Source organism: Vigna unguiculata, chromosome 8, assembly GCF_004118075.2.
Source record: "Vigna unguiculata cultivar IT97K-499-35 chromosome 8, ASM411807v1, whole genome shotgun sequence".
NCBI classification, from domain to species: Eukaryota; Viridiplantae; Streptophyta; class Magnoliopsida; order Fabales; family Fabaceae; genus Vigna; species Vigna unguiculata.
Window position 1 is genome coordinate 21,373,878 of NC_040286.1, and position 24,027 is coordinate 21,397,904.

Below are 24,027 nucleotides of genomic sequence, written 5' to 3' on the forward strand. Positions count from 1 at the left end.
AAACCCAGTATAAAATTCGGTTCCCTGGGATTGAAAAAAAAAATGCTGCAGCCATCACAGGATTGGGATTCCTGTGAACCGAATTCCTAACACAAAACAAAAGATGTGCTATTTCTGTAAATTTTATCTACAGTGTGCTATATAGGTAATATTAAATGGAAATTGTACTATTTGCATAAAAAAAATCTAATTAATCGACATTTGAATTATACATTGTTTTTCATGAATTTTTAGCCGTCAATCGAATTTTATGTTAAATCGTAAGATTTATAACTTGTATAAAAAGTAAAATACACAAAACCCTTAAACAATCACTATTTTTTATAAAAATGTAAAGAATATAATAAAATTTGTATATTAATGCAAATTTATTTTCTTTTCAAAAATATTAAATAAAAAATATTTAAATAACGACTAAGTTAATATAAAAAATATAATAAAAAATTTGAGAATAAATATATACTGATTTAAATTGAAATTTTGTTATAAAATAAAAAAATTAAAAAGAAAATATTAAACAATAACTAAACAATATAAGAGCACTTAAATATTAATTTAGACAACGGCTAATTTTTTGAAAGATAATATTAATTCTTTATAACAATCAGAATAAAAAATAAAAAATAAAAAATAATAACATTGTAAAACATAAAAATATGCTAGTATGATTAATGTTGTTAGATAAAAATAAAGTATGAAAAAGTATGTTATATTTTAAAATATTACTCTGAGAAACCTCAGCGGAACTCTCTCACAAGACATCTTCCTTCCATGGTCATATTTTCACTTAATCTTCTCCAAGGTTGATTTTCTCCCTTTCCTGTTCATCTTCTCTCATCTTCTCCTTCTCACTATTCATACTCTCCCAATTTCGTTTTATTGTGTCTCTTTTGCGGTTCTATTATCTGGTTTTCATCTTCTCCACTGTTCATTTCCTCAGCTGTTTATCTTTTCTACTGAACTGAACTTTCATCTTCGTTGAGTTTCTTTTCCTATCTGTTTCTTTATGATTTTTTCAGTGTATGTTCCTTCATCACGAATCTTATGTAACGGAAACGAATCACACGATTCACATCCGACTCGGCGATTCATGTTCCGAATCAGCGTTTTGTAACCAATCACGATTCAAATTACGATTCTAACTACACTGGACTTGTTGATAGGGTTGCATCATCTTCTGATTTTAACTCTTGTTTCTGCACATCAAAATCTTAAATTTCCAATTTAGTTTAGTTCTAGCATTTTACCGAATTGGGGATTTTTAGCTCCGTTCAGTTTATGCTTCAATTAGGCATTCTTAGCACCAACTCATATTACATTGAGCTTGCATTATTAGGATACATTAGACATGATTTCATGCGTTGATTCTCCACAATTCTCATTTTTAGTTCTTAAAGAACTTTCTTGGAACAGTTGTAAAAATTGTTATTCTGCATTGTTTTCTGCATTCTTAATAAACTAGACACATTTCATTGCATCTCCACATTAGAATTGGGTAATCAATTTCTATTTCCGTTCATTGCTATTAACATTTTCATTGCATTAGCCATCCTTTGTCTTAATTAGGAATAGTTCTTGCATTTTAGAATAGTTTGTTAAAATCTTAGTATGACATGAGGTCATGAGCTTCACTCTACTTTTTTTTATCAATTTAGGTTGGTTCAAATAGCTTTGAACATCTCTGTTAGACTCCTTAATATGTAGTATGATTCTAAACAAGGTGAATATGAATAAATCTCTGTTAGACTCCCTAGAATTTGTAGTAGAAAAGTGTTGAATGTATAGTAATGATCACTCTTAATAAAGATGCAAAATTAAAACAATAAATCAAAGTTCAATAGAAGAAGTTGTTAGTTATATGACAATAAAACATGTGACACAATCAATCTGCTCTAATACTACTGCAACAGTTTGCAGATATTAATCTAGTTTTTGAAAATTCTATTTAGGAAGTAGGCAATGTTGGAATATCAAGTTTTGTCAAGATACGTAGCTGTCCCAACCTGTGGTTGATTAGCTTCATATCCTAAGTCCAGTACATAAACTGAAGTTTCAATTTTGATCAATTAATATAGGTCAGGTCTGGAGCATGTGAGTAGTAGTTAGTCCCACCATTAGAAAATATAGGTCAGCTCTGGAGCATGTCTCAGATTTCCAGATTTTGGTAGTTAATTCTCGTTAGTTTTAGTGCTACCAACTATTGTTTGGTTTGAATACCAATTGTTTATTTCTGATGCTTAATTCAAGCTCTGATTACTGTTTCATGTTTTTTCTACATTAGATTCATGCCTTTGAACTCAATTACAGGTTTAGTTCTTAGTTTCCAGATCTTACACTTGAGTTAGGTTTTCTAGTTAGGTGATTTCTGAATTTTGGGAAGTTTGGTCTGCACTTCTTCTTTTTGTTAATTCTTTGTTTAATTGATCAGTTAGTAATGTTTTACACTTGTTTGCATGTTAAATTCATGTTTCCACTCATTGGCATTACATATGAATAGAGTCGTAACAACAGGAACACATTCTGCATTTGCTGTGAAACCTGATTTACAGAACCAGTTTTTAACTACTGTCAGCTTTGCATTAAACTGTGATCTGTGAATTTAGAGTTATTTAACGTTTCTACATATTTCTCATGCATCTTTTTAGTGATTCAAATTGGTTCCATTCGTCTGCATTGCATATAAGTAAGTTTTGCATATCAGAATAAATGAACTTGGGGATGTCACGCTGAATAACACTGATTTGCTGTCAAATCTGCCAAAGTAGGTTTCTATAGTGATTTGGTGCATTTTGAGTTATTAGATAGTTCTTCATGCATATTATATGTAGCTTTAGGTATAGAAACTTGTTCCAAGTCTTAGTTCTGCATAATCCAAGTCTTCAACAACATGGATTTACATGTGTATTAATCACTCTACATGGTTGGTTGTTCCATGTACATATTGTAGTCTGGTCTTGATAGAGTGCATTCAATCAAGTTTGACATATAGTAATATATTATTAACACATAATTATACTAAATCCCGGAAAACAAATTATGCTACCAAATTCTAATATATTTTTACTGCACTATTAAAACAAAAGTTGTAGGATAATATCTTTATATATTAATAATTTAAAATTATATGTCATTGATTCGTAATCAATTAGATAATAATCATAACTATTATCTTTTTTAATGTTAAATAATAAATATTTTTCTAATAAATATCATACTATGTGATAATTTAAGCAAACATACAATAGTATTAAGCGAATAAAATATGTATATTATTTACTAGTTTTTATAAAGTACATTTCATATTACTATTATAGAAACCAGTGAAAACATATACATATTTACTTTTTTTATTATAATAAAATACTATCATATAAATTATAAATCAATAAGTAGATTAATCATCATAACAATAAAACCATAAAAACAAATCAAATAAAAAATATTATTTTTATTAATTTTCTATTTATTTTTATTCAACATTAAATAATAAAATTTTAATTAAGATTTATGAAAATTTGTGAATTGAGTTTCTCTTAAATCTTTATGGTCATAAAGTATTATTAGAAGTTTATACTTTGAACATCTTTTTATTTAATTTCTTTGTTAACCGAGTAACCTAGGTGCTGCGATTGTTATCTTATATATCACCTTATTTAGTATTGTTACATGTAATTTATACTAAATAAAATGATAAGACAAGATAATATTTATATCGTCTGACAAAATTTAAACAATAGATTCAATGTTAAAATATATAATTTTTCTAAATACTTAAATTTATTAAAAATTTGATTAAAATTTTTCAAATTTATTAAAAACTTAAAACTTAATTAAATTCATAATAATTATCTTTAGCAAAAGAAAATAATGTCAGAAAACTGCAATTTTGATATATTTTATGACTGCGTCTGCAAAACCGTATTTTTTTTTTCTAACTGGTCCTTCTTAACAGACACCTCTCTCTTTGGACTCGACTAAAAGTCGAAGCGAAGTGAAAGGCAAAGTTTTTATTCCCTTTTCCCTTCCCCGTTTATAGTTTCTGCCGAAAATGGGAAGCGAAGATAATGTGAAGCATCTTGAAGACTGCTCCGTTTCCAAGTCAGTGACCCTTCTTCTTTATCTGTGGTTTTTGTGTGACAGTTTTCTCCTTTTAATGTTTACTTTAATTCGTAACCCATCTCACCTATTAGACTGATTCTTAGAAATCTAGTATTGGTTAGATACTCGAAACCATCTTTTTGAACACCACATTAATAGGGAAATCAAATTTAGTTTTAGAAACTAGTTAGAAAATAGGAAAAGTAATGAACTTTGGGAATTAGGGATCCTAATTTGCACTCACCTTTGTTATGGGACAACTTTGTTTCCTTAAAGTGCTGAAGGAGATTATTTTGGACATTACATTGAAAAAGTGCTTTGTTTTTGAAACTTAGTTATTGAAAGGGACACTAGTGATGTTTTATGATTTGTTTACTCCTCTAGCTTTTGTGACATAAGGCAGAGTAAGTGTTTGCTTGGCATGGTTGCTCTACGGTGCTCATTTATTTTCCTAATTACAGATGTTGTTTGTTTGCTTAGTGTTTGTATTTTAACGACTTGTCAAATATTTATGCTTGGTTGCGATGCAGTAACCAATGAGTGTTTGACAATTCATGAAGATATTTGTACTCAGGAATCAAGAATATTGAGTAGACAATATGCTTCAATAAATTATGCTGTAAATAATCCAGTTGATCATTCAAAGTTCCACGAGTCACCATGTTAAGCCTCTAAAATAAATTGTTCCAAATTCTTCTGGCAAAGTACAGAAAGTTCACCAAGTTCATCCTTTTTGTTTCACCATTTTGGTACTCTTGGGGACAAATTTGATGATGTTTTAAATCTTTGATGTAAGATTCGAAGTAAAAAGTCTCTGAAAAGCTAACTTGGTGGTGACATATGCTCAAGATGAAGTTGAAGATTTACACTAAATTAGTCTACTGGATTGTCAATAAGATGGGTTTTTTTGTGTCAGCAAGTCCCTGTACGCCTAAGTTGCTTGCCACTGGACAACAGTTGTATCTTAGCTGATATCTATCTACTAAAACCAGTGAGAAAATAATTTGGTTCCAATTTAAGTATTGCAGGGAAGGTTCTTAACACATTGCAATGTCCTCGTTTGTAATTATTTGGTTTTCTTGTGACTTGTGAATTGGGGTAAGGTTGATACCCTTATAAACGGTTTATATTTTTTCTTGTGTGGAAATCTTTGGTTTCTTTGATGTTTAAGTTTGTCTAGTTCAAGTGCCATTTTACTATTTTCAAAGGTGAATTTTGTTAAACACTTACTGAACATGGAAAGTCTGCAGTGCATTGGGCACTTGGGTGTTCTCAGTTGCAGGAGCATTGCTGGCTATACCAGTTGGGATAAAGCGCAAATCTCTGGCACCCCTTGTATTTTTTGGCACCACAGGTACTATGTTGGACATTATTATGGGGATCACTGCATGCGAAAGGGAACACGCAGAGCGCCAAATGAAGTTACTTGAAGCACAAAATGCTGCTGCCGAGTCTTCTTTGGGTGAAACAGAAATTGATTCATAAGCCGCAATCTTGAAGTTTTCAGCATTGTCAAACTTGTTTGGGCATGATTGTAACAAACTAAATGCACTTTTCTGGTAGCCCCTAGTCAAATATTCTTCGACTTGATGCTTTTTGTTATCCTTTTATGGTTTTTCCTCCGGCGGTGTTTACAGAAGAAGCTGGATATGATGGATTTCTGTGTTAATTCATAAAGATTTCAGGAATGTTTGATTACAATAATGGTATTTAAAAAACGCCCTTCTTAGATTCTTTTTGGGACTTTTGAGCGGCAAGCTGTACATGAATAATTGGAGCAGTGTACTCCTTATTTTGTTTTATAAAATTCCAGTTTACCTTGATCATGAGCTATTGTCACAATTTTGTTCACGATAATGTAATATTGGATTGTTACATGCAAGATTTACCAGACTAAAATATTTGTAGTTTTCCTTTGTGTACAATTATTGAAGAATGCGTATCGACAAGTTCTGCCCGATTGTCTGTTCGCTTGTGCATGTCATGCTTTTTTCTCTAAGGTGTTTTCAAAGAATACGAGAAGCTATCTTCGATTAAGCTTTCCATTTAGTTATTTCTAAAATTTAAAATTTTGTAAGATTCCAACATAATTTAAACTCATGAAAATATGAAACTCTTTAGTTCTTATATGAAAATAATATTTGGTTCCTATCCTTAAAATTACAAAAGACTTGATCAGTTTGGTATGGATAAATTATATTATTTATGCTTATTGTAAATATGGTGCTCCAGTTTCTTAAGTCCTCTCGTCCTAATCTTTGGTTTCTTAGAAAAATATAGGTAAAATGCAAACAAAACTGTAGAGCTTTGAACTGAGACAAAGTATATTACTTTAGCTTAAGGTAAAGATTCTACTCTTGGCAAAGTCAAGCTTTATTGTCTCGATTTCTTCATTGGGTTTTAGAAGAAAATGAATAAAATACAAAGGTGTAGAACTTTAGACTTTCAAATGTCTCAATTTTCATAAAGGTAATTCCAGTATAATAGTCTTGCTAATCTTCGGATTAGTAAGATATTAGACTTTACCTGATTTAAACTTTTTTTTTTATTAGTTCACACTTCTTTCATAATAGATTTCAATTTCTTGATTTTCGTTCTGTATAACTATTTGTTTGTTGGGGAGTCTAGTTATATGAACATGAGTTTGATTTGATTTTCCATGTGTCTGTTTATTTTTCTCTCTTATATATAGTTTTCCATGTAATGATATATTTAAAGTGTTAGATAAGCTTGAGATGTCAAGGTTTACAAGAATGCCTAACATGTGAAATTTTAAATAAAAACATTTAAATTGAAAACTTTTTGGTAAAAAAATAAAAGTTATTTACAACATATAAACTAATTTTTAAAAGAGGGAATGGGAGTGTTCAAGAATTTGCTGTTTGAAAGATGCGTAAGCAAATATGCAAAGTTCATGACGGGTGAAATCATTTGGTTCCAAAACAAGGCATCTTTGCAGAAACCATTTCAAATTTTCCACTTTCGATATCTAAGCTAGGATCAATATTAATCTCAAATTTCAGAGGACTGTTCTTTCCTTGCTTCAGCAGCATTTTCAGAAGAATTAACCAGACACGGTAAAAGTTGAACTTATCAGGAAGATGCTTATCCTCCGATTCCAAGCCCTTATCCACCTCTAACGTATTGGCACTCTTAAGTCCTTCACCAGAGGGTCTTGGGTTAATAGCAGGTCTTTCACTGGCATCTTTATCCTTGCATTCATTTCTTGGACCAAGATTTTGGTTATGCATTTGTTCTTTATAAGCTGAGTATACTTTTCCAGCCTTTATGTTCCCAAACAAGATTTCTGCAGTCCTATTTTTAACGAGAACTGGCATGTAATCAGACTCGTCCCACAAGTATAGCTGCCAAAGATTGCATCAATAAGCAATGGTAAGCAAGTCTATGATTATAAGTTTATAAGAATAATCTAAAATGTCAAAATTAATATGCATAACTAGACTTATCTTTCTCGGGCTATCTGATATCTTTAACTATGAAACAAATAGTGGCACCAGACACGTTCAAGTATACTTCGAAATTTATACACTTGAAAGATGCCTCACATTTCAAGTACATGGAATTGTGATTTGTTCTTTGACAAGAAGACATCTTTCTACTTTCATATGAACTGTGATTATGAATGCATAATAAATACAGCACAAATATTAATCAAACTCTAATTGGTGACCAGATAAGATCTAGGTGACCAGAAACATATGAGCAAGATGTGTGAACATGTAATTACCATGAAGGGTCTATATATCGAGCATATTGAGTGAAGGCGGGTTGAACTTTTCCAACAGATCAGTGGAACAGCACTTTGCTCAAGTCTGAAAGAAGGGTAGAATTATCACTCATCATAATGAAAGGCACAGCACAAAGGCTTAATTGACCATATAATTTAGTACTTTGAATCCAAGGGTGAACCGCAGAGCTGGCAGCCAGTGCATATGAGATCATCGACCAAGTTAGCATCCTTAGTTCTGTAAACTCTCCTACTAATGAAAATCTTCTCGTTCTTGGTATCACCAAGAGTCCTGGAGGTATGCAGTGGAACAATTTCACCAATAGATGCACAGACTATCGCCTTGCAGGATGTTGTTAGCAGAGAGACTTCTATGAGTGAAAAGCAGTCCCTAGGTCTTTCCTCTTCAAGAACCGTCCAGTTTCTTGGCAGACGCTCTATTTGCTGCGTCTATCACATTCAGAAGATTCATCAGTATATCTTAACGTATGGAAGCGTATTTACAGTTTTTTCAAGTGAGAGAAGATAACTTGTCAATGACAACCATTTTCGTAAAGGAAATTAAAATCTAAAATATGAAATCAACGTGATATAATAATCTCAATAATTGAATTACAATGAAACCAGACAGGTATATAACATTAATGACATGTACAAACAGATGTCCCTTCTCTATATAAAAATAAAATAAAAAGATTTGTCAGTAACTTGCACAATTTAGACAACTATGCTGTCAAATGATAAATTTTAATTTTTTTTTATCAAAAATAGAGTATGCAAAAGCATCTCCTATAACATTTGATCCCAATCAAGTTGGCAAAATTGTCATACATATAATCTGCAGTATTCCTAAATAGTGTAAACATAAATAAAAGAAATACAGAACCGTAGGAGGCTATACCAAAACCTACTCAAGAAACAAACCTATAACAAGGTTGAGAACACCTATTCCTAAAGAATCATATCTAAGTAAACCCACCACTGATTACAATTTTCTTTTACACCAAAGCATGGAAGCTTATCACCACAATGACAAATTTTTAATTGAACTATGGTGGATGGATTAAAAGTAAGACTAGTTTTCATCCACCCACTTTCCAGAGCAACTGAATGTGAAAGAAAAAAAAAACTTGGATAAGTAAAAGAAAATACATACTCCAAATGATTAATCACTCGGGATCTGTTAAAAATGTATAAGAAAAATTCAATCCCTTCATGACTCCAAATGATTAACCAATCATTTTAGAAATGGATAGTCAACTCATCTATTTAAAGTATATGATACTTTATTTTTTTCAAAAAAATTATAAATAAAGTTCAATATTTATATAGTCTCGTACACAAACACCACATGCTCTACCAAAAAACAACCAGAGTTCAAAACTCATCCCTCAAAGACCTATGCTGAAACAATGAACTTTGAACTAACCCAATGAATTGCAAAAATGTTAGATCATTGTCCATCCAATAACAAATGGTGATCTAATTCATTGTTTTTTTATTTTTATATTGGGAGGGATTGGTTGGATTTATGCATGAATGAATTGGATGATTAATAGTAGACAAATGGTACACTCGTCTTACATAGCACAATCATCCAATACTAGACATGAATTGGACAGACAAGAACACAGATTTGAATCTTGTACTCTTTTTTTTCTTTTGAATACACCTATGTGACTTAATCTTCAAAGAGTGAAACCAAAGCCGTAGGATACTAGGATGTTGTATGCTAATGATACTGTTATGGTTCCATGAGGTATTCTCACACCCTTGTGAAATTATATAATAGGGGCAACAGTTACAGGCCAAAGAGAATACTTGATTGGAGTGCAACTTGATGTTGCAAATAGTGGAACGAGACTGCTGCACCCACTTTATGACCCTCCTAAGCTTATCCTTCGTTGTTGCGCCAACACGGCAACCTGTTACCAACTCTTCAACAGCTGCATTGAACCAAATTATAAAAATCAAAACCTTTTAAAGCATAGAGTAACAGATTGTATCCGCATTCAATAATTCTGCACATCAAATAGTATCTCACATCTACATGGGAGAGTAGAGAGTTCTAGCAGGACTAGCTCAACCGAATGGTAAAAACTGTGCACACGTGATGTAAGGTAACACGTGTAATTTGCGGGCATCATTAATAATTAGCACGAGAAAAGACTTATATGTAAGCAACAGAAAACTTAGGTTCAGTTCAGTACCCTAGAATTGTTTTGCAATCAAAATTAAACTTTCACTTCTGTAGCCCATGCAATGAAAGTTGACAGTAAAGTTAGCATGGTTTTGAAACTCTAATATGAATTATAGAACAAAACTAAAAACACTTATAGCATATCCATTGGTACAACCATGGTGAAGTTGCCTGAATCACTTTTGACTAGCCCTACACCGGCACACAAGATTGAACATGAAGAATAGAAGGTGTGTTTTGCTTGCTTCGAATGTATAAAAATGTAAAAACAAATCAACAGACACAAATGTGAGAAGAATTATGAATAGTGAAGATAATAACTTAACCAAACAGATAAAATAACAGAGAAAGAAGAGAAGTACAGAACAGACCCTTGGAGAGAAGAGAATGGCGAGGGTGGACCAAGGAAATCAGAGAGGACCACTGAACGGTTCTGGCCTCAACAGCGTCGCCATATTTCGCAATCTTGAAATCTGCCACGTGTGCAACCAGCGTTAGTTAAGGGCGTCAACTCAGCAGATACAATACAAGTTTGGAAGAAACGGAATTTACTCTGTAACAAGAGGACATCGCCGGCGGCAACCATGGACGCCATGTTTTTCTGCCAAAGAGAAACTAGGAAATACGGCGTCGTATCGTCACCGACTTCAATGTCGGTTCGGGTTGTTACTCGTTTGGAGGACTTGCACTGGTGATGAGAGAGAAAGGGACGCAATTAAGTTAACAGTAAAAGAATGAGAGATCGAGTAGAGGAATGAGTAAGGGACCTGAACGGGGAAGGAACGGTGAACGAAGACGAGAAGCTGAACGAAGTCGCCGATGTGAGAAGAGGCTTTCGAGAGATCGATGAGAGGACCGAACCACCCAAATGCTGAAGCCATCTTCTATCGCGGCTATTCTTCTTCCTCTCTTCTTTTGCCGCCAAGAAACAGTTCATTTTTAAAGTAAATAAAAAGTATTATTACAAACGTAAGATGCGTGTGTATGATTTTTTAAATATGTATAATGATTTTTGAAATATGTATAATATTAAATTAAATTAATAGATGATAATATTATAATTTTGTTAAGTTAATATATAAATTAAAATTATATTTATTAAAAATAAAGTAAAATATATTAAAATAAATTAAAAAAGAAGTAATAGTTAATTTTATAAAAAATTTGTAAAAATAATAATTAATTTTTAAAAATTTAATAAATTATTATATTTAAAAGATAAAATTGATATTTTGAAATATAAAAAAAAGAATTTTCTTTAAATTATCACATTCATCACTTTTTTTAAGAAAAAAATCCTTTGGTAGTTTGATATTAAATTTAAGAGAATAAAAACAATTACCACTTTTATTTTATAAATTTATAAGAGAACGATTTCTTACAAAAAGAATCAAATTCGCTACAAATGTTTGAAAAAGAAAAATATAATGGACGTCTATAATTACATTAAAATTATCTAAAGATGATTACGATTGAAAAAATTGTCGAAATCCCCCAAATAAGAAATAAAAATGAAGAAAAACTTAATTGAATTTCCATGACTTTTGGTTTATATTGCAAATGAAACGGGAATAAGTAGGGTATAACACAAGATTATTCAATTTCAACGTTGAGCAAAGTCAGAAAGTAGCATACAAAAATGTTTGATAAACCAAATGACTAGTACAAGTGATGACCCAAAATAAAAAATTATTGGGCTGCAAATAGAAAGGGGTTGTGAGCCCCAATTAGAGAAGCAAATACGTGCAAATAGTAAGTAGATGGAATGGGCGGGCCAACAAAAACAAGCGCCAATTCCAATAAGAAGGTTCTGTTAGAAACAGGCCATGAGGCAAAATCTATAACAGAACCTCCTGCTTTTATCTACACTCTCCTACACCCAAATCTCAGTTTTAAACAAGTTCATAGTACATTCGCAAATTTAGACAATGAAATTTTCCCACCTACGTCGAACTATACACTATTCCACATTTCATCCAATAAAAATCTTCGGTTGCAAACTACCAACTCACCCAAAATAAGAGCTCATGTAGAGTCTTACTCCAATATCAAGGGGCCCATCATCACCACCAACAGCATGAAGAGCCACTGGAATTGTTGAAAGAACATGCACTGTGAGCGGAAAAACTAAGGGGGCAATTTCAGTTTCCGTTTCCGCATGACTCTGGTTAGAATTATCCGTGGTAATTTTCAGGTTATATGGACAAGAAAGCAGTGCAACTTCTTCAATCGCCCTCCACTTGTTAGACCAGCCCCTCCTAAATGTACACCTATTAGTAGTAGACATGCTGAGCACCAATGTGGATGTTGTTTCAAGCCATTCTGCATTCAAGCCTTCCACATCATCATAATATATGCGTCGCTCAATCTGAATATCAACAATGTACAAAACAATCATAACAATGCCACCAGTTACTTGTTCCATGATGAATAATGTAATGTCAGTACACAACTTATTCAATTAATACCCAACCTCTTATCATAAGTTTTCAAAACATTATCATTGCCTACAAGAAAAAACGGTTATCTTTGACAACCATCAATACCAAATAGAGATCAGATAAGCCATTTTCTTAGTCCAGTGATGTGAGGAAATTTTCTGCATTAAAAACATTTTCTTCTGAAAAGACACATTGACACCTTGACTCTAGCGCACATTACAACTGCATATGGTCAGAAGTTACTTACAGCTAGCTTTTGAATGTAAATTGACATGAATCTTGGGCCAAGTCCCATAATTCTAGCATCTGACAATAAGACCTGCACAATAGAAGTTAGACTTTAAATGCAAAGGAAAATATGAATTCGAGACCTAAACTTGAAACATAAGAAGAAGCAAAAGCTTTCCCGAAAACAAAAGGCTATGAGAAAGTTGCATGATGACAGTCTCATTCACAACAACTCTAAGAGAATGATTTAGAATAATTATACCTCCTTTTTCTTCAGGATAAACCACATGTAAAGTTTATCACAGGCATCCTTAACATTTCTACTAGCTAGCTTTCTCTCATTGCAATGAGCAGCAATACTTGCAAGCATTTCACCACCTGGAACACTATACTTCACAGCTGCAGCTGATAGCGCTTCCCTACCCTTGATGGATTCTGCAGCACTTTTATCAAAATTGATACCAGTGAAACATCTTTTCTCCATATCCATTTCCTTATGAACATGCAAAGCCTTTTGATGCTTCATATACAAATCCTCAGCCTCTATGGTAGCAAGTAATGTCCTGTGAACAATAATATCTGGATACCGACGCAGAGGTGATGTGAAATGAGTGTAAAATGGGACAGCCAAAGCATAATGACCCCATTCATTTGCACTATCCTTTAAATCTCCACTACAGAAGTAAGAAGCCAACTGCATGGGCTTAGTAGCATAAGAAATAAGTATATAGTAAAGCACAGGATCACCCTTGAGCTTTTCCCTGATCTGCTCTAATGACCAGTGGAATTGACCAGAGGAAGTCGTGTTCAATTCTAAACCATGCTTCTGACAAAATGCCATAAACTCTCTCATCTTTCGCATATTAGGTTCAGGATGCCTCCGTAACAATGCAGCATCAGGATAAGCTCGACATATGACTTCAGCAGCAACTGTATTGGCCAAAAGCATATATTCCTCTACAAGAAAATTTGATTCTTTTCTTTCGGAAAGCTTACTATCATAAGGAACTCCATTCTCATCAAACAAGATAACAACCTTGGGGTTTTCCAGCCGTAGAGCCCCATCAGTAAACCTCTTGCGTTTCAAGACATTCGAAATTTCATACAGACTCTTCAAGGACATAATAACATCAGGCCATTCAAAATGACCATACACTTTGGGATAGCCATCTTCAGTATTCTTTAAACCTTCAAAATCAAAACCCCTGTCAATGATATCCTGGGCATGGTCATATGAAAGCTTACAACATGAGTGTATAACAGCACGACCAATCCAACGATCTACAACATCCCCCTCACCATTCACATCCAGGAGCATAGAAAGAGCGAGTCGATCCACTCCAGGACTAAGTGACCCAATATTCTCTGATAATAATGGAGGCAACATAGGTAACTTCCTTTGCAACATATATACACTTGTTGACCTAGACTGAGCCTCACTATCTAAGGCTGTGTCAGGTAAAACAAAATATGATACATCGGCAATGTGGACACCTACTCTAAAATTCCCATTAGGTAACTTCTCAATTGACAGAGCATCATCCAGATCAGTGGCAGTTGAAGGATCAATAGTAAATAAGCACAAATTTCTGAGATCTTTTCTACATTGAATTTCCTTCGGAGGTACCTCCCAAGGAACACACGGCAGACAGGACAGAGCTTCTGGAGGAAATTCAGAAAAACAGATTGCATTCTGAAACAAAATTGCATCTAAATGGGTCTGAATTTCGCCACCTCTTCCAAAAACGTGCAAGATGTGGGCCTCGGGAAAAGGATTTTCTTCAATCCAATCATCAATTTGTGCAGCTACCAGATCCATTTCAATTGTCATGTCACCACTTTTCAACCTTTTCATAATGCACTCAGGTAACTTTCTAACAAGAAGCATCATATTAGGAAACTTTGGATCAGTTGGTATTAGCTGGATGTAATCATTATCAGAAACCAAGTTCCTATTCTTCTTGACGTCCCTTTTGGTTATTTCCTTATAAGAAGCCCATTGTTTCACATTAAGATGACCAACAATACCCTCCCGACGAGGAGATCTCTCGATAATAGAGACCACCCTGCCAGTTGGTCTTTTTGAAGGGACAGAATTAACCAACATACACATATTTTCCACGGCATTAACTACTTCAATGTGTCCACTACAAGAATTGCTCTTTAAGGAATCAGGAGTAGCATGGTGATGTCCATTAATGCTGCCATGGTTGGCTCCTCCAAGTAGATCTAAATGATTAGTAGAACCCTGGGGGGTATTATCATCGCAGACAATTCCTTTTCCAGTCAAAGAATCATTTTTATATGAGATGGATTGTTGATCAGCATCCTCGTTTTGACCAGGATAGCTTCCGCAAAGGCCAGACCAATGATCAGCATCTACCTTATGTTTCCCTTTACCATCCACATCATTATCTTCTGTAGAAAGGTTGCAACCTTCCAGTGTTGAAGTGTTGTTACAAGGCCCATTTGGTCCTTTCATTTTTGTCCACAACGGCAAGGGATCAATCTTAACTGCAACAATATCACCTTCCACCTACACAAAACTATCGTTAGATATACATACAGTAATACAAGGCACAAAGAGCAATTTCAGTTATAATATCAACTATGAAAGAAACAATGTGTTAGGTTACCAGATAGAGGAAACCAGGAAAACCAATGCAAACACCCAAACTCACTGAATAGATCCTGTATTATTGATTATAGGAAACAAGTACAGCATGAATGCATCCAAGGGACAATGTTCCCTTCACACAGGATGTCAATGATCCTGTCATCAATTCTCCAAGCATCCATAAAAATGCCCCACATATAAGGACCCCCCAACTATATATAGGAAGTCTCACTCAACCTAACAACCCGACCATAACTACTTTTTAATGTTTCCTCCTAACATACACATTACATATCCTATCACAATGCATCTAAATCTAAAATCCATGCAATTAGAAATAAAAATTGCATTTTCCAACTAATGGAGAGAATTACTTCAATCACACATGCCCAAAAATTGTAGTAGCTAAACATCTTAAAAAAATACTTCAGATCCGCTATCCACCCCATAAACCAGCAGACACAAGCAACAAAAGCCTTATTTGATTAGGTGAGGTCAACTACATGGAACAAGAGAGATCAACAGATATAGTCTAGGGAGATAATCACATCAATCCATGCAAAAAGTTAACATGAAAATCAGATAATCTTAATGAAGATATAAAATGTATAAGCAAAATGACCCAGCTAAAAGCAGTATAATAATTCACAGTGATTTGTATATGATCATTAGAAAACAAAAAATAGGCAGCTTTTTCCATTACAAACATTGGAAATATATTACATTCATACTTACAGCTCTATTCTGGGCAGGAATCCCACTAATGAGGACATCAGTTGGCATTCCGTCAATTTTGCAGTAGGCCTATAAGTCCATCGAAAATTTTAAACATCAATTACCTCCACCCCCAATCTCATAACCAAGAAACTAAAATGTAGCAACAAAACACTGTAAGATATAAGTTAGAGAACAACCTCAACTCGATTGTGAGCATTGACATGAAAGAGAGCTTTAAAAACATCGCCCTTCTGCAAGCCAAAAGAAGGTAACCAAATTTTATTTCATAACAACGGTAGCCACATTAAATTGTGTGCACACATGCAAGTAAAATAATACCACATTACCAACCTCTAATGCCTTCTCAACAGCCTCTAAAGACAAGTGTGGACTAAAAATACATTTTTGGCCACAATTCCGAATTGGACCACAAGGAACTGTGTCCTTGTTTTTATTAATTCCCGATGACCCTCTGCAACCAGCGGGCTCAGAAAATGATTTAGAATCAATTCCTCCACCATACACGGGCACAATTCGCAAATCAACAGATTCCACTTGCGCATTGATATGCATGGGGGGCATTGATGTAAAAGCGATATTTGATGCATTGGATAATCCTTGCTCATTAGAAGAACCCACATTGATCTGCTTCAATGAACCCTCCAAGGAAGTGGATGCATGAGTAGGTTTTTCAATTTTCCCTGAATCTGGCAACATTCCCTGGGCCTCACTCACTTCAGATACTATCAAATAACAGAAAAAAAAACACCAAGAATCACACAAGAGAAAAACTGAACACTTCATTTTTTTCGCATTTACTACACTCAAAAAAGCCGCCTCAAACCATTTCACCTCAATTATAAATCTAAAACCTTCAAGCATAAAAAAAATAAAAATAAACAGTTGATCACAGTCGCAGGTAAACCAAACCACCACGATACATTTTAACATTGATTAAAAGAATCAAAGACCGTCCCAACAAAGGAAAAAGTAACAAAGACAAGACCAGTAAAACGTCGGAACCATTGTTAAAGAACAGCGGTTGGTTTTACAATCAGGAACATATCAATCGGCACACGCTTTCTTCTTCGCTTTGACTTGTCATAAACAGAACAAGCACACAAGAGCAACTTCGACACACACACAGAACCAAGTCCTCATAATTCACAATATCCACAATCAATCCAGTAAAAAAGATTGAATTTTGTCTTCCGGGCAAGAAAGAAAAATCCCCAACACCCAACAATAATTAAAAAAAGTGAATGAAATTACAGTACTTGTAGATGAGGAAGTATTTTGCTTGGATCGACGATTGGATCGGCGCTTCTTCCTCTTCTCCTTTTCGCCGTCGTCGGACCTCTCTACCAAGGATCCTTCGGCCATGGCCCTCATCTCTCGAAATTAAAAAAAAAAAAAAATGGAGAAAAAAATCCTTTCTTGAAATAAAATGAAAGGAAGGGAAATTCAGGGAACCGAAACGAATGAGGATTGAATATAGAAGAGAGAAAAAGAAGAGGAAAACTAAGCTAGAAGAAGGAGATCTTCCGTATTTTGGAAAAAAATATAAATGGGAAGAACCCGAGAGAGAAAGAGAAAGAGGTGGAGTGAGAGATAGGGTTTTAAGATTTACCTAAGAAAATGAAGATTGTTTATTGGTTAGAGAAAGAAGGAAGAATGAAGAAGAGTAGAAGAGAAGGAGAAGGAGAAAGAGGTGGGTATGGTATGATGAGGTTGAAAACGACGTTATGATTGGTCGGCGGGGACAATGGGCGCCGACTCTCCTTTTCTTTCTCTCTCACTTTTTTCTTCCCAATTCCTCTTTCTCTCTCTCCACTTCTTCTTTGTTTTTTCTTCTCTCTCTTCTCTTACCTGCTTCCTACTCCACTTCAATATCACCCTCTTGTCTTTTTTTTTTTTTTCCTTTTTGTAAAAAATCTTCTCTTTTTCTTCACCCAATAATCCTGCGGTGGGCAATGGAAACGTTTTAATTAATGCAGGAATGTAATACAGAGACAGCTTCGATTCATGGATTATTATGGGTTGGTTTTTTAATTAATGAAGGAATTCTAATAGACACGCGCAGATGCCAGAAAACCTATTCCCCAAAAATTATTTCATTTAATTATACTAAAATTATTTAATTTGATTATATTAATATGTGTTACCATCATTTGTATTTGTTTCTCAATTCAGAATAATGAATTTGAGTGAGTTTAAAAAGAAAGAAGCGAAAGTTTTTAGTTTAAGGACAAATTTGTAAGAAATGAGGACATTTTGAAAGAAAAAATTATGCAAAGATGTTAATGATGGGATATGTTTGATGAACTATGTTAAAATTAAGAGATTATTATTTTATCATTGTAAGTTAAAATAAAATGATAAAATTATATTGAAATAAATTAGGATCAGTAAAAATTAAGTTCAAATAAATTATATGAGAGATTAATATTATTATTATGACATGTAAGTTATTATTTAAAATGAAAAAATTAAAATTGATAAAATTATATTAAGCATAGAGCTTAAAATGTATGGTCTAGATAGAAAAAACAAAATGGCATAGAGTTATTTTTGTAATTAAGCATAAATTTAGCCTAAGTTGTATCATTACTTTCATGTGAATAGACGTAGCTAACACTTCGTTAAGTTTATCAATTTTTATAATTTTTTAAGTGATATTCATTTATTTATTTTTACTGTTAATAATAATGTTAATGAGAAGAATAGCTCATGTGAACTGGATATTCAATTGAACAACCAATTAGAGAAGATGTGAACTGGATATTCAATTGAATATTTTGAGAGAATACCTGAATCATTGTTATAATATTTTGAGAAGATGGGAGAATATTTTGAGAGTTAAAAATGTTATAATAACATTGTTTTGGATAATATGTGAATCATAACTCAGCTTATATTTCTCTTCGTTGAAAATAAACCCCAAAATAAATATCAAAATTATTTATTATAAATAAAGAAATTTTAAATAATTAAAAATAAATAAATTTATATCATTAGAAATATGAAATGACTTATAAAATTGACTATATATGATTTTTAGGTGTTTTATAATAAGGACTTAACAAAAGTAGTTATTTCTTACAATGTCTTTCAAGGGTTTTTTACATTCTTGATGCAATTTAGATATGAAATTCCAAAAATTTCACATTTAAAAAAAAAAACAAATTCATGCAGGGAAAACCGTAGCAATATGGTACGATTTCATTGTAAAGAAGTCGTCCCAAAATGATTAGACTTCAATTAGAATTAGTTGAAATCGTGCCAAAATGGCAAGACTTTGGTACAAAAAGTGAAGTCGCCCCATCTTGATACGACTTCAATTAAGTTAATGATATGTTTAAGCAAAGTCGTACCATGTTGGCACGACTTCATTATTGGAATCGCTAGGCGGTTTGCACTAGGATTTCGCTTGGCGGCGCTTAGGCAACGCCAGACAATAGTGTAGGGGCAGTGTGTCTTTCTTAATTGCGTTTTGATGTGGACTTGGATCAGGAGATGTTTGATAGTGTCATGAGCGGGTAGGTTCATGATTGGTGATGAACACGTGATTAATATGAGCGGGGAGGTTCATATTAATGATGCTCTCGTGTGAGGATACAAGCGAGAAGGTTCGTAGGTTTTGTGTTCACATTTGAGGGCTACTGCGAGTGGGGAGATCCGTAGAGTTGGACTACGGGTGGGGAGGTCCATAGAGTTGGACTACGAGCGGAAAGGTTCATATGGGCAGGACCACAAGCGGGCAGGTTTGTGGAAGCATGTTATATCCTGGGTCCATGGTTGGTATAAAGTGTCTGGGTTAGTAGTTTCATTTGTATAATGAAACGATAATCAGAGAACCTTGGGGCAATAGGGAGTTCAGTTTTAAGCATTGTATTGAATAATATAGCTCGGGTGAATCTCTTTATTATTAATTTATATGCTTATATTGTTATGATCTCACCCTTTTTGTTTATGTTTGGCAATGATCGTGTGACTTGTCACACGTGAGCAAATGATGTTCTAGGTGATGTTGGAGACTCGTAGAGACGGAGAGAGGACTACTATGGGGATTTTGTTATGTTTATCTATTATTGTCGTATTTATTTCAGTTGATTTTGGAACTTGTATAACTATTATGGTTTTCGTGGATTTGAATTTAAGCGCATTGGTTAAATTTTAAATTTTCCCGCGTTTGTGAAAGAGTATTTTATGACGAATGAGTTTCATTTATAAATTATTTATTTTATTAAGTAATTTCCAACAAGGACGTTGCAATACCCCCTAGCATGGCGAAGCACTTTCATGAAGAGATAGAGTCATCTTTGCAAGATGAAGCAAAGCTCTTTTCCTTTAGGCCACAATGGAGTATCTTTAGTAGATCAGGAATATTTAGCTCTTGTATTAAGGGCCAAGTAGTGTAGGTTTCTTTTAGGCCTTGTATTAAGGGCTAAATAGTGTAGGGTTTTAAAAACAATCTTGCTTAAGTAGGGAGCATCATATGGGCTTACTTAAGCAACTATTTGATGTTTAATTATGTTAATCAAGCTAGCTTAGGAAGGGCATCCCACTTGTGTCACATGGCAAGCTCTTTAATGGAGAGTTCTCTTACATAGGTAGTGGCCATGTGTCATTATCCTATTGGAGAGACTTTTCATAAAGTAGTTTTCCACATGGCAACACCTGAGTGGTTTGTTTTGTGAGTGAGGATTGCCATATGTCAAACTCTCCTTCACCAAGATAGCATTTTTAGGGTTTTGGTGCATGTTAGCATTCTAGGGTTTTAAACCTTTTTGGAGACACCTTACTCTATAAATAAAGGTGTTTTCCCGATGTATTTCTCACTTTGAGAATGATAATGTTATGCTACCCAAATTATTTTTGACTCATACTTCTTCTCTTAGTCACTATTAGAGCATCCCAAGAGGCCCCTCTAGCACTCTTTTCTCTAGAGTTGGCCTAACCTTTCCTATATCACCATAAGCCATCCCACCATTAAATCACCAAAATCGAGAGTCATTTTCTCTCAATACCAAGTCTCCACGCATCCACCATCCACCATAGTCACCATTTCAAGCTTTGGCCCAACCTAGCTTGAGGAGGAGGCTATCATTTGAGATTGAGCTCAGGCTTGATTTTGAATTTTGCTGTCTTTAACTTTCACAAATTGTCTTGTTAAGGAAACTTTGTGCAACTTGATTTTGCATTTAAAACATTATAGCAACAATATCTTTCATTTAATCAAATAACTCATTCATCATATATTTCTCAGTATTAATTTCATTTGAACGTTTGATTAAAAAGCGTTCTTCTTCCAAAATGATAGTATTCATTGTAATTCATATCATTGAATCTCTATTTCAAATACTTGTATCAATATGTTAATTTGCATGAAAAATAAAAGATAAAAAACCTATTTCATATTATCAAGACATATTTTAAAAGTTTCACTATCAAAGGTCATTTGACACTCAGGTTGTCTAATGACTTAAACTGCTTTGGTTATCTAATACCTTGGTCATTTTTCACCTTAGTCTTCTAACACAAGGACTTAGGTTGTCTAAACACTTAGTGTAACATCCTAGTCGGATATTACTAATTTAAATAAAACAAATAATATAGAAAAACAAAACTACATTTATTATAATGTCTTTCCCTAAATGCGGGAAAATTCAAAACATTTATTATTGTGCCACAAATCAAAATCCATAAGTTCCAAATAACTATTACAAGCTCATGGTCTAGTAAAATAAATGTTTACAAAAACATTAAAATCTATAAAACACAACCTCCATACTAGTCCCACTCCGGCTCTATGCCTCACTAACTCCATCCTGCAACATCATCTGCTCTCGTGTAACGAGTTACACGATCATCGCCAAACACAAACATATAGGGTGAGCTAACAACATGAAATATATATACATATATATATATATATATATATATATATATATATATATATCATCACAAATAAAGTATACACACACGCACACACATTCATAAGAGAAACTCTATCCTCCGAGTTCAGAAAACATGGCCACCACCATGTCTATCCACGTTCTACATCCTCGAATGATGACCTTAAGATGTCTTTTTGCTACCACAAGCCACAACTCGTGGTTCCCCCATCTACAAGCCACAACTCATAGAAACATGTGCAAGGCTGTCTTGTTACGAACCACCATGTGTAATGATATGTGGAGTTTTGAATACGAAACGTAATTTGTACTCTCAACACAAGATTAGTAACACCACTGGCCACAACCCGTGATTGCCCAATCAAGTGGAGACCCTTCATACGAGCCACAACTCGTATACTCACATTGGTTAGCAATGTCACCAGGCCACAACTTTAGGAATGTTTAAGCAAACTCCATACTTAAGACATCATCCAAAGCCTTGTAGGCCATGCACCCATCCAAAGCAAACAACGTCATCCATTGCGTTATCGCCTAACGCTTTCTAACTGATGTCAGGCGAGATTAAGTTGCAGACTGCCTGGCGAAAGCCTATCGCTGCCAGGTGTCAAGCTCTCCAAAGGTCTTGGACCTCAAGTATCACCTGGCGGGACCACCCTCACTGTTAGGCGCCACGCATTCTAGTGCCACTGCCCACAAAGTTTTCGTCTGGCAGAATTGTCCTCATCGTTAGGCGCTAAGCGCTTCAAGACCCCTCTGTTTTTGTAGCTCTCACCTGGCGGTTCAAACCTTACCGCTAGGCGCTACACCAGTACAACGAGTTTACTAGTTTAGGCACTACATAGCAAAATTTTACTCCCAATCCATGCATCAATCACACAATATCATTACCAGTTTCATACATCCCATTTAACGATCCTGAAACCCACAATTTTGATGCCCTATTGACATACCCATTTCCATATATATGTTCTCTCTCTTGACTATGCCAAATCTTTGCAATAACTAAGAACAAACCATACTCCTCAACCAATTATTGAAGCCATCCATACTTAACTGAACCCCATCATTATACCAAACATCATTGTAAAAGCCAATCAATCTAATGCCACGTATCACCTACACCATTTGCATCTCCACAAATTCAAACACTTATAAATAGGACTTAATTAACTACTATTCCCGCTCTAAGAAAAAGAAGAACCACTTTATGATTAATACTTAGACCCATTACTACAACGAATGATGTCTCATGCCACCCCATACTACTATCATCCATCCTGCACTAGCTTCCCTCACTTATTTTCACCTTCTACTTTTAATTACACCACTTTGCCAATCACTTTGATGATATAGGGTATACAAGTTATCAAGGCTCCATTCACGCCTATTTCCCACATTTAATTCCACTTGAAGCCCCAAAGGAACCCCTTAACTCGAACCTCACAGAATCAACTCCAAAGTTGTTGTCACCACTATACCAAACATCACTTTTCTAGAAAATTCCATATTGGTACTACACCTGCGCGAACCCTAACTCCCTAAAATTCATTCTATTTGCCCAATCTCCCCTTTCCACCATTCTTTAACATGTGTGACTCCACATATCATTGATTAATAGTCAATTGCCCAGAAAATCACCACCAAATTCCAATCCAAATCATACTATCCAGAATTTCCCAAATCAACACAAATCCTTATACTAAGGAAATCACTAATCCATCCAATCACCATAATCAAGGGTTCACATCATACAATATATATATATATATATATATATATATATATATATATATCACACAATTGTCCATGATCCAAAGACCCCATGATAACCCACAAACATATCATATAGAGCACACCAACATGCATCGCTTGGCGACAGTTCATCACCGCCAAGCGGTTCAAAGCAGAAACCCAGAAACTAGGTTTGTTTAACATGAGTCATCTGATGGCTTTGAAGGCCCGCTAGGCGATTTCTGGAAAATTTCCAAAAATCCAGAAATTCGAGCCTTTGTAGTAGGAAAGCATATACAATTCATATCATACATCACACAATTAAT

General features: G+C 34.2%; 3 protein-coding genes across 3 annotated transcripts; 1 reads left to right on the forward strand and 2 right to left on the reverse strand.

The window, feature by feature from the left end:
- Positions 1 to 712: 712 nt before the first annotated feature.
- On the forward strand, positions 713 to 5,924 carry LOC114195226. The gene is made up of 3 exons (XM_028085622.1): positions 713 to 802; positions 3,953 to 4,098; positions 5,349 to 5,924. Exons 2-3 carry the CDS (start codon positions 4,049 to 4,051, stop codon positions 5,581 to 5,583), a joined length of 285 nt encoding a protein of 94 aa, XP_027941423.1. The 5' UTR covers positions 713 to 802; positions 3,953 to 4,048; the 3' UTR covers positions 5,584 to 5,924.
- A 1,009-nt stretch (positions 5,925 to 6,933) lies between these two features.
- LOC114194038 lies at positions 6,934 to 10,974 on the reverse strand. The gene is made up of 7 exons (XM_028084070.1): positions 10,814 to 10,974; positions 10,599 to 10,734; positions 10,418 to 10,519; positions 9,668 to 9,792; positions 8,010 to 8,296; positions 7,847 to 7,931; positions 6,934 to 7,463 (listed from the first exon to the last, which is right to left on the reverse strand). The coding sequence occupies exons 1-7, from the start codon at positions 10,925 to 10,927 to the stop codon at positions 7,026 to 7,028; spliced, it is 1,287 nt and encodes a 428-aa protein (XP_027939871.1). The 5' UTR covers positions 10,928 to 10,974; the 3' UTR covers positions 6,934 to 7,025.
- A 648-nt stretch (positions 10,975 to 11,622) lies between these two features.
- On the reverse strand, positions 11,623 to 17,922 carry LOC114193291 (DIS3-like exonuclease 2). Its single transcript, XM_028083024.1, has 7 exons — positions 17,327 to 17,922; positions 16,401 to 16,792; positions 16,247 to 16,300; positions 16,068 to 16,136; positions 12,978 to 15,251; positions 12,735 to 12,806; positions 11,623 to 12,414 (listed from the first exon to the last, which is right to left on the reverse strand). Exons 1-7 carry the CDS (start codon positions 17,439 to 17,441, stop codon positions 12,055 to 12,057), a joined length of 3,336 nt encoding a protein of 1,111 aa, XP_027938825.1. The 5' UTR covers positions 17,442 to 17,922; the 3' UTR covers positions 11,623 to 12,054.
- Positions 17,923 to 24,027: the final 6,105 nt, after the last annotated feature.

Excerpts from the sequence above, each read along its gene's own strand:
- LOC114195226 (XM_028085622.1), top strand. The coding sequence starts at position 4,049 with ATGGGAAGCGAAGATAATGTGAAGCATCTTGAAGACTGCTCCGTTTCC. Across the intron at positions 4,099-5,348 it reads GAAGACTGCTCCGTTTCCAA|TGCATTGGGCACTTGGGTGT; the intron begins GTCAGTGACCCT and ends GAAAGTCTGCAG.
- LOC114194038 (XM_028084070.1), bottom strand. The coding sequence starts at position 10,927 with ATGGCTTCAGCATTTGGGTGGTTCGGTCCTCTCATCGATCTCTCGAAA. Across the intron at positions 9,793-10,417 it reads CCATTCTCTTCTCTCCAAGG|CTGTTGAAGAGTTGGTAACA; the intron begins GTCTGTTCTGTA and ends GGTTCAATGCAG. Across the intron at positions 7,464-7,846 it reads CGATATATAGACCCTTCATG|CTATACTTGTGGGACGAGTC; the intron begins GTAATTACATGT and ends AATCTTTGGCAG.
- LOC114193291 (XM_028083024.1), bottom strand. The coding sequence starts at position 17,441 with ATGAGGGCCATGGCCGAAGGATCCTTGGTAGAGAGGTCCGACGACGGC. Across the intron at positions 16,793-17,326 it reads AAATACTTCCTCATCTACAA|TATCTGAAGTGAGTGAGGCC; the intron begins GTACTGTAATTT and ends GTTATTTGATAG. Across the intron at positions 16,137-16,246 it reads ATGCTCACAATCGAGTTGAG|GCCTACTGCAAAATTGACGG; the intron begins GTTGTTCTCTAA and ends ATGGACTTATAG.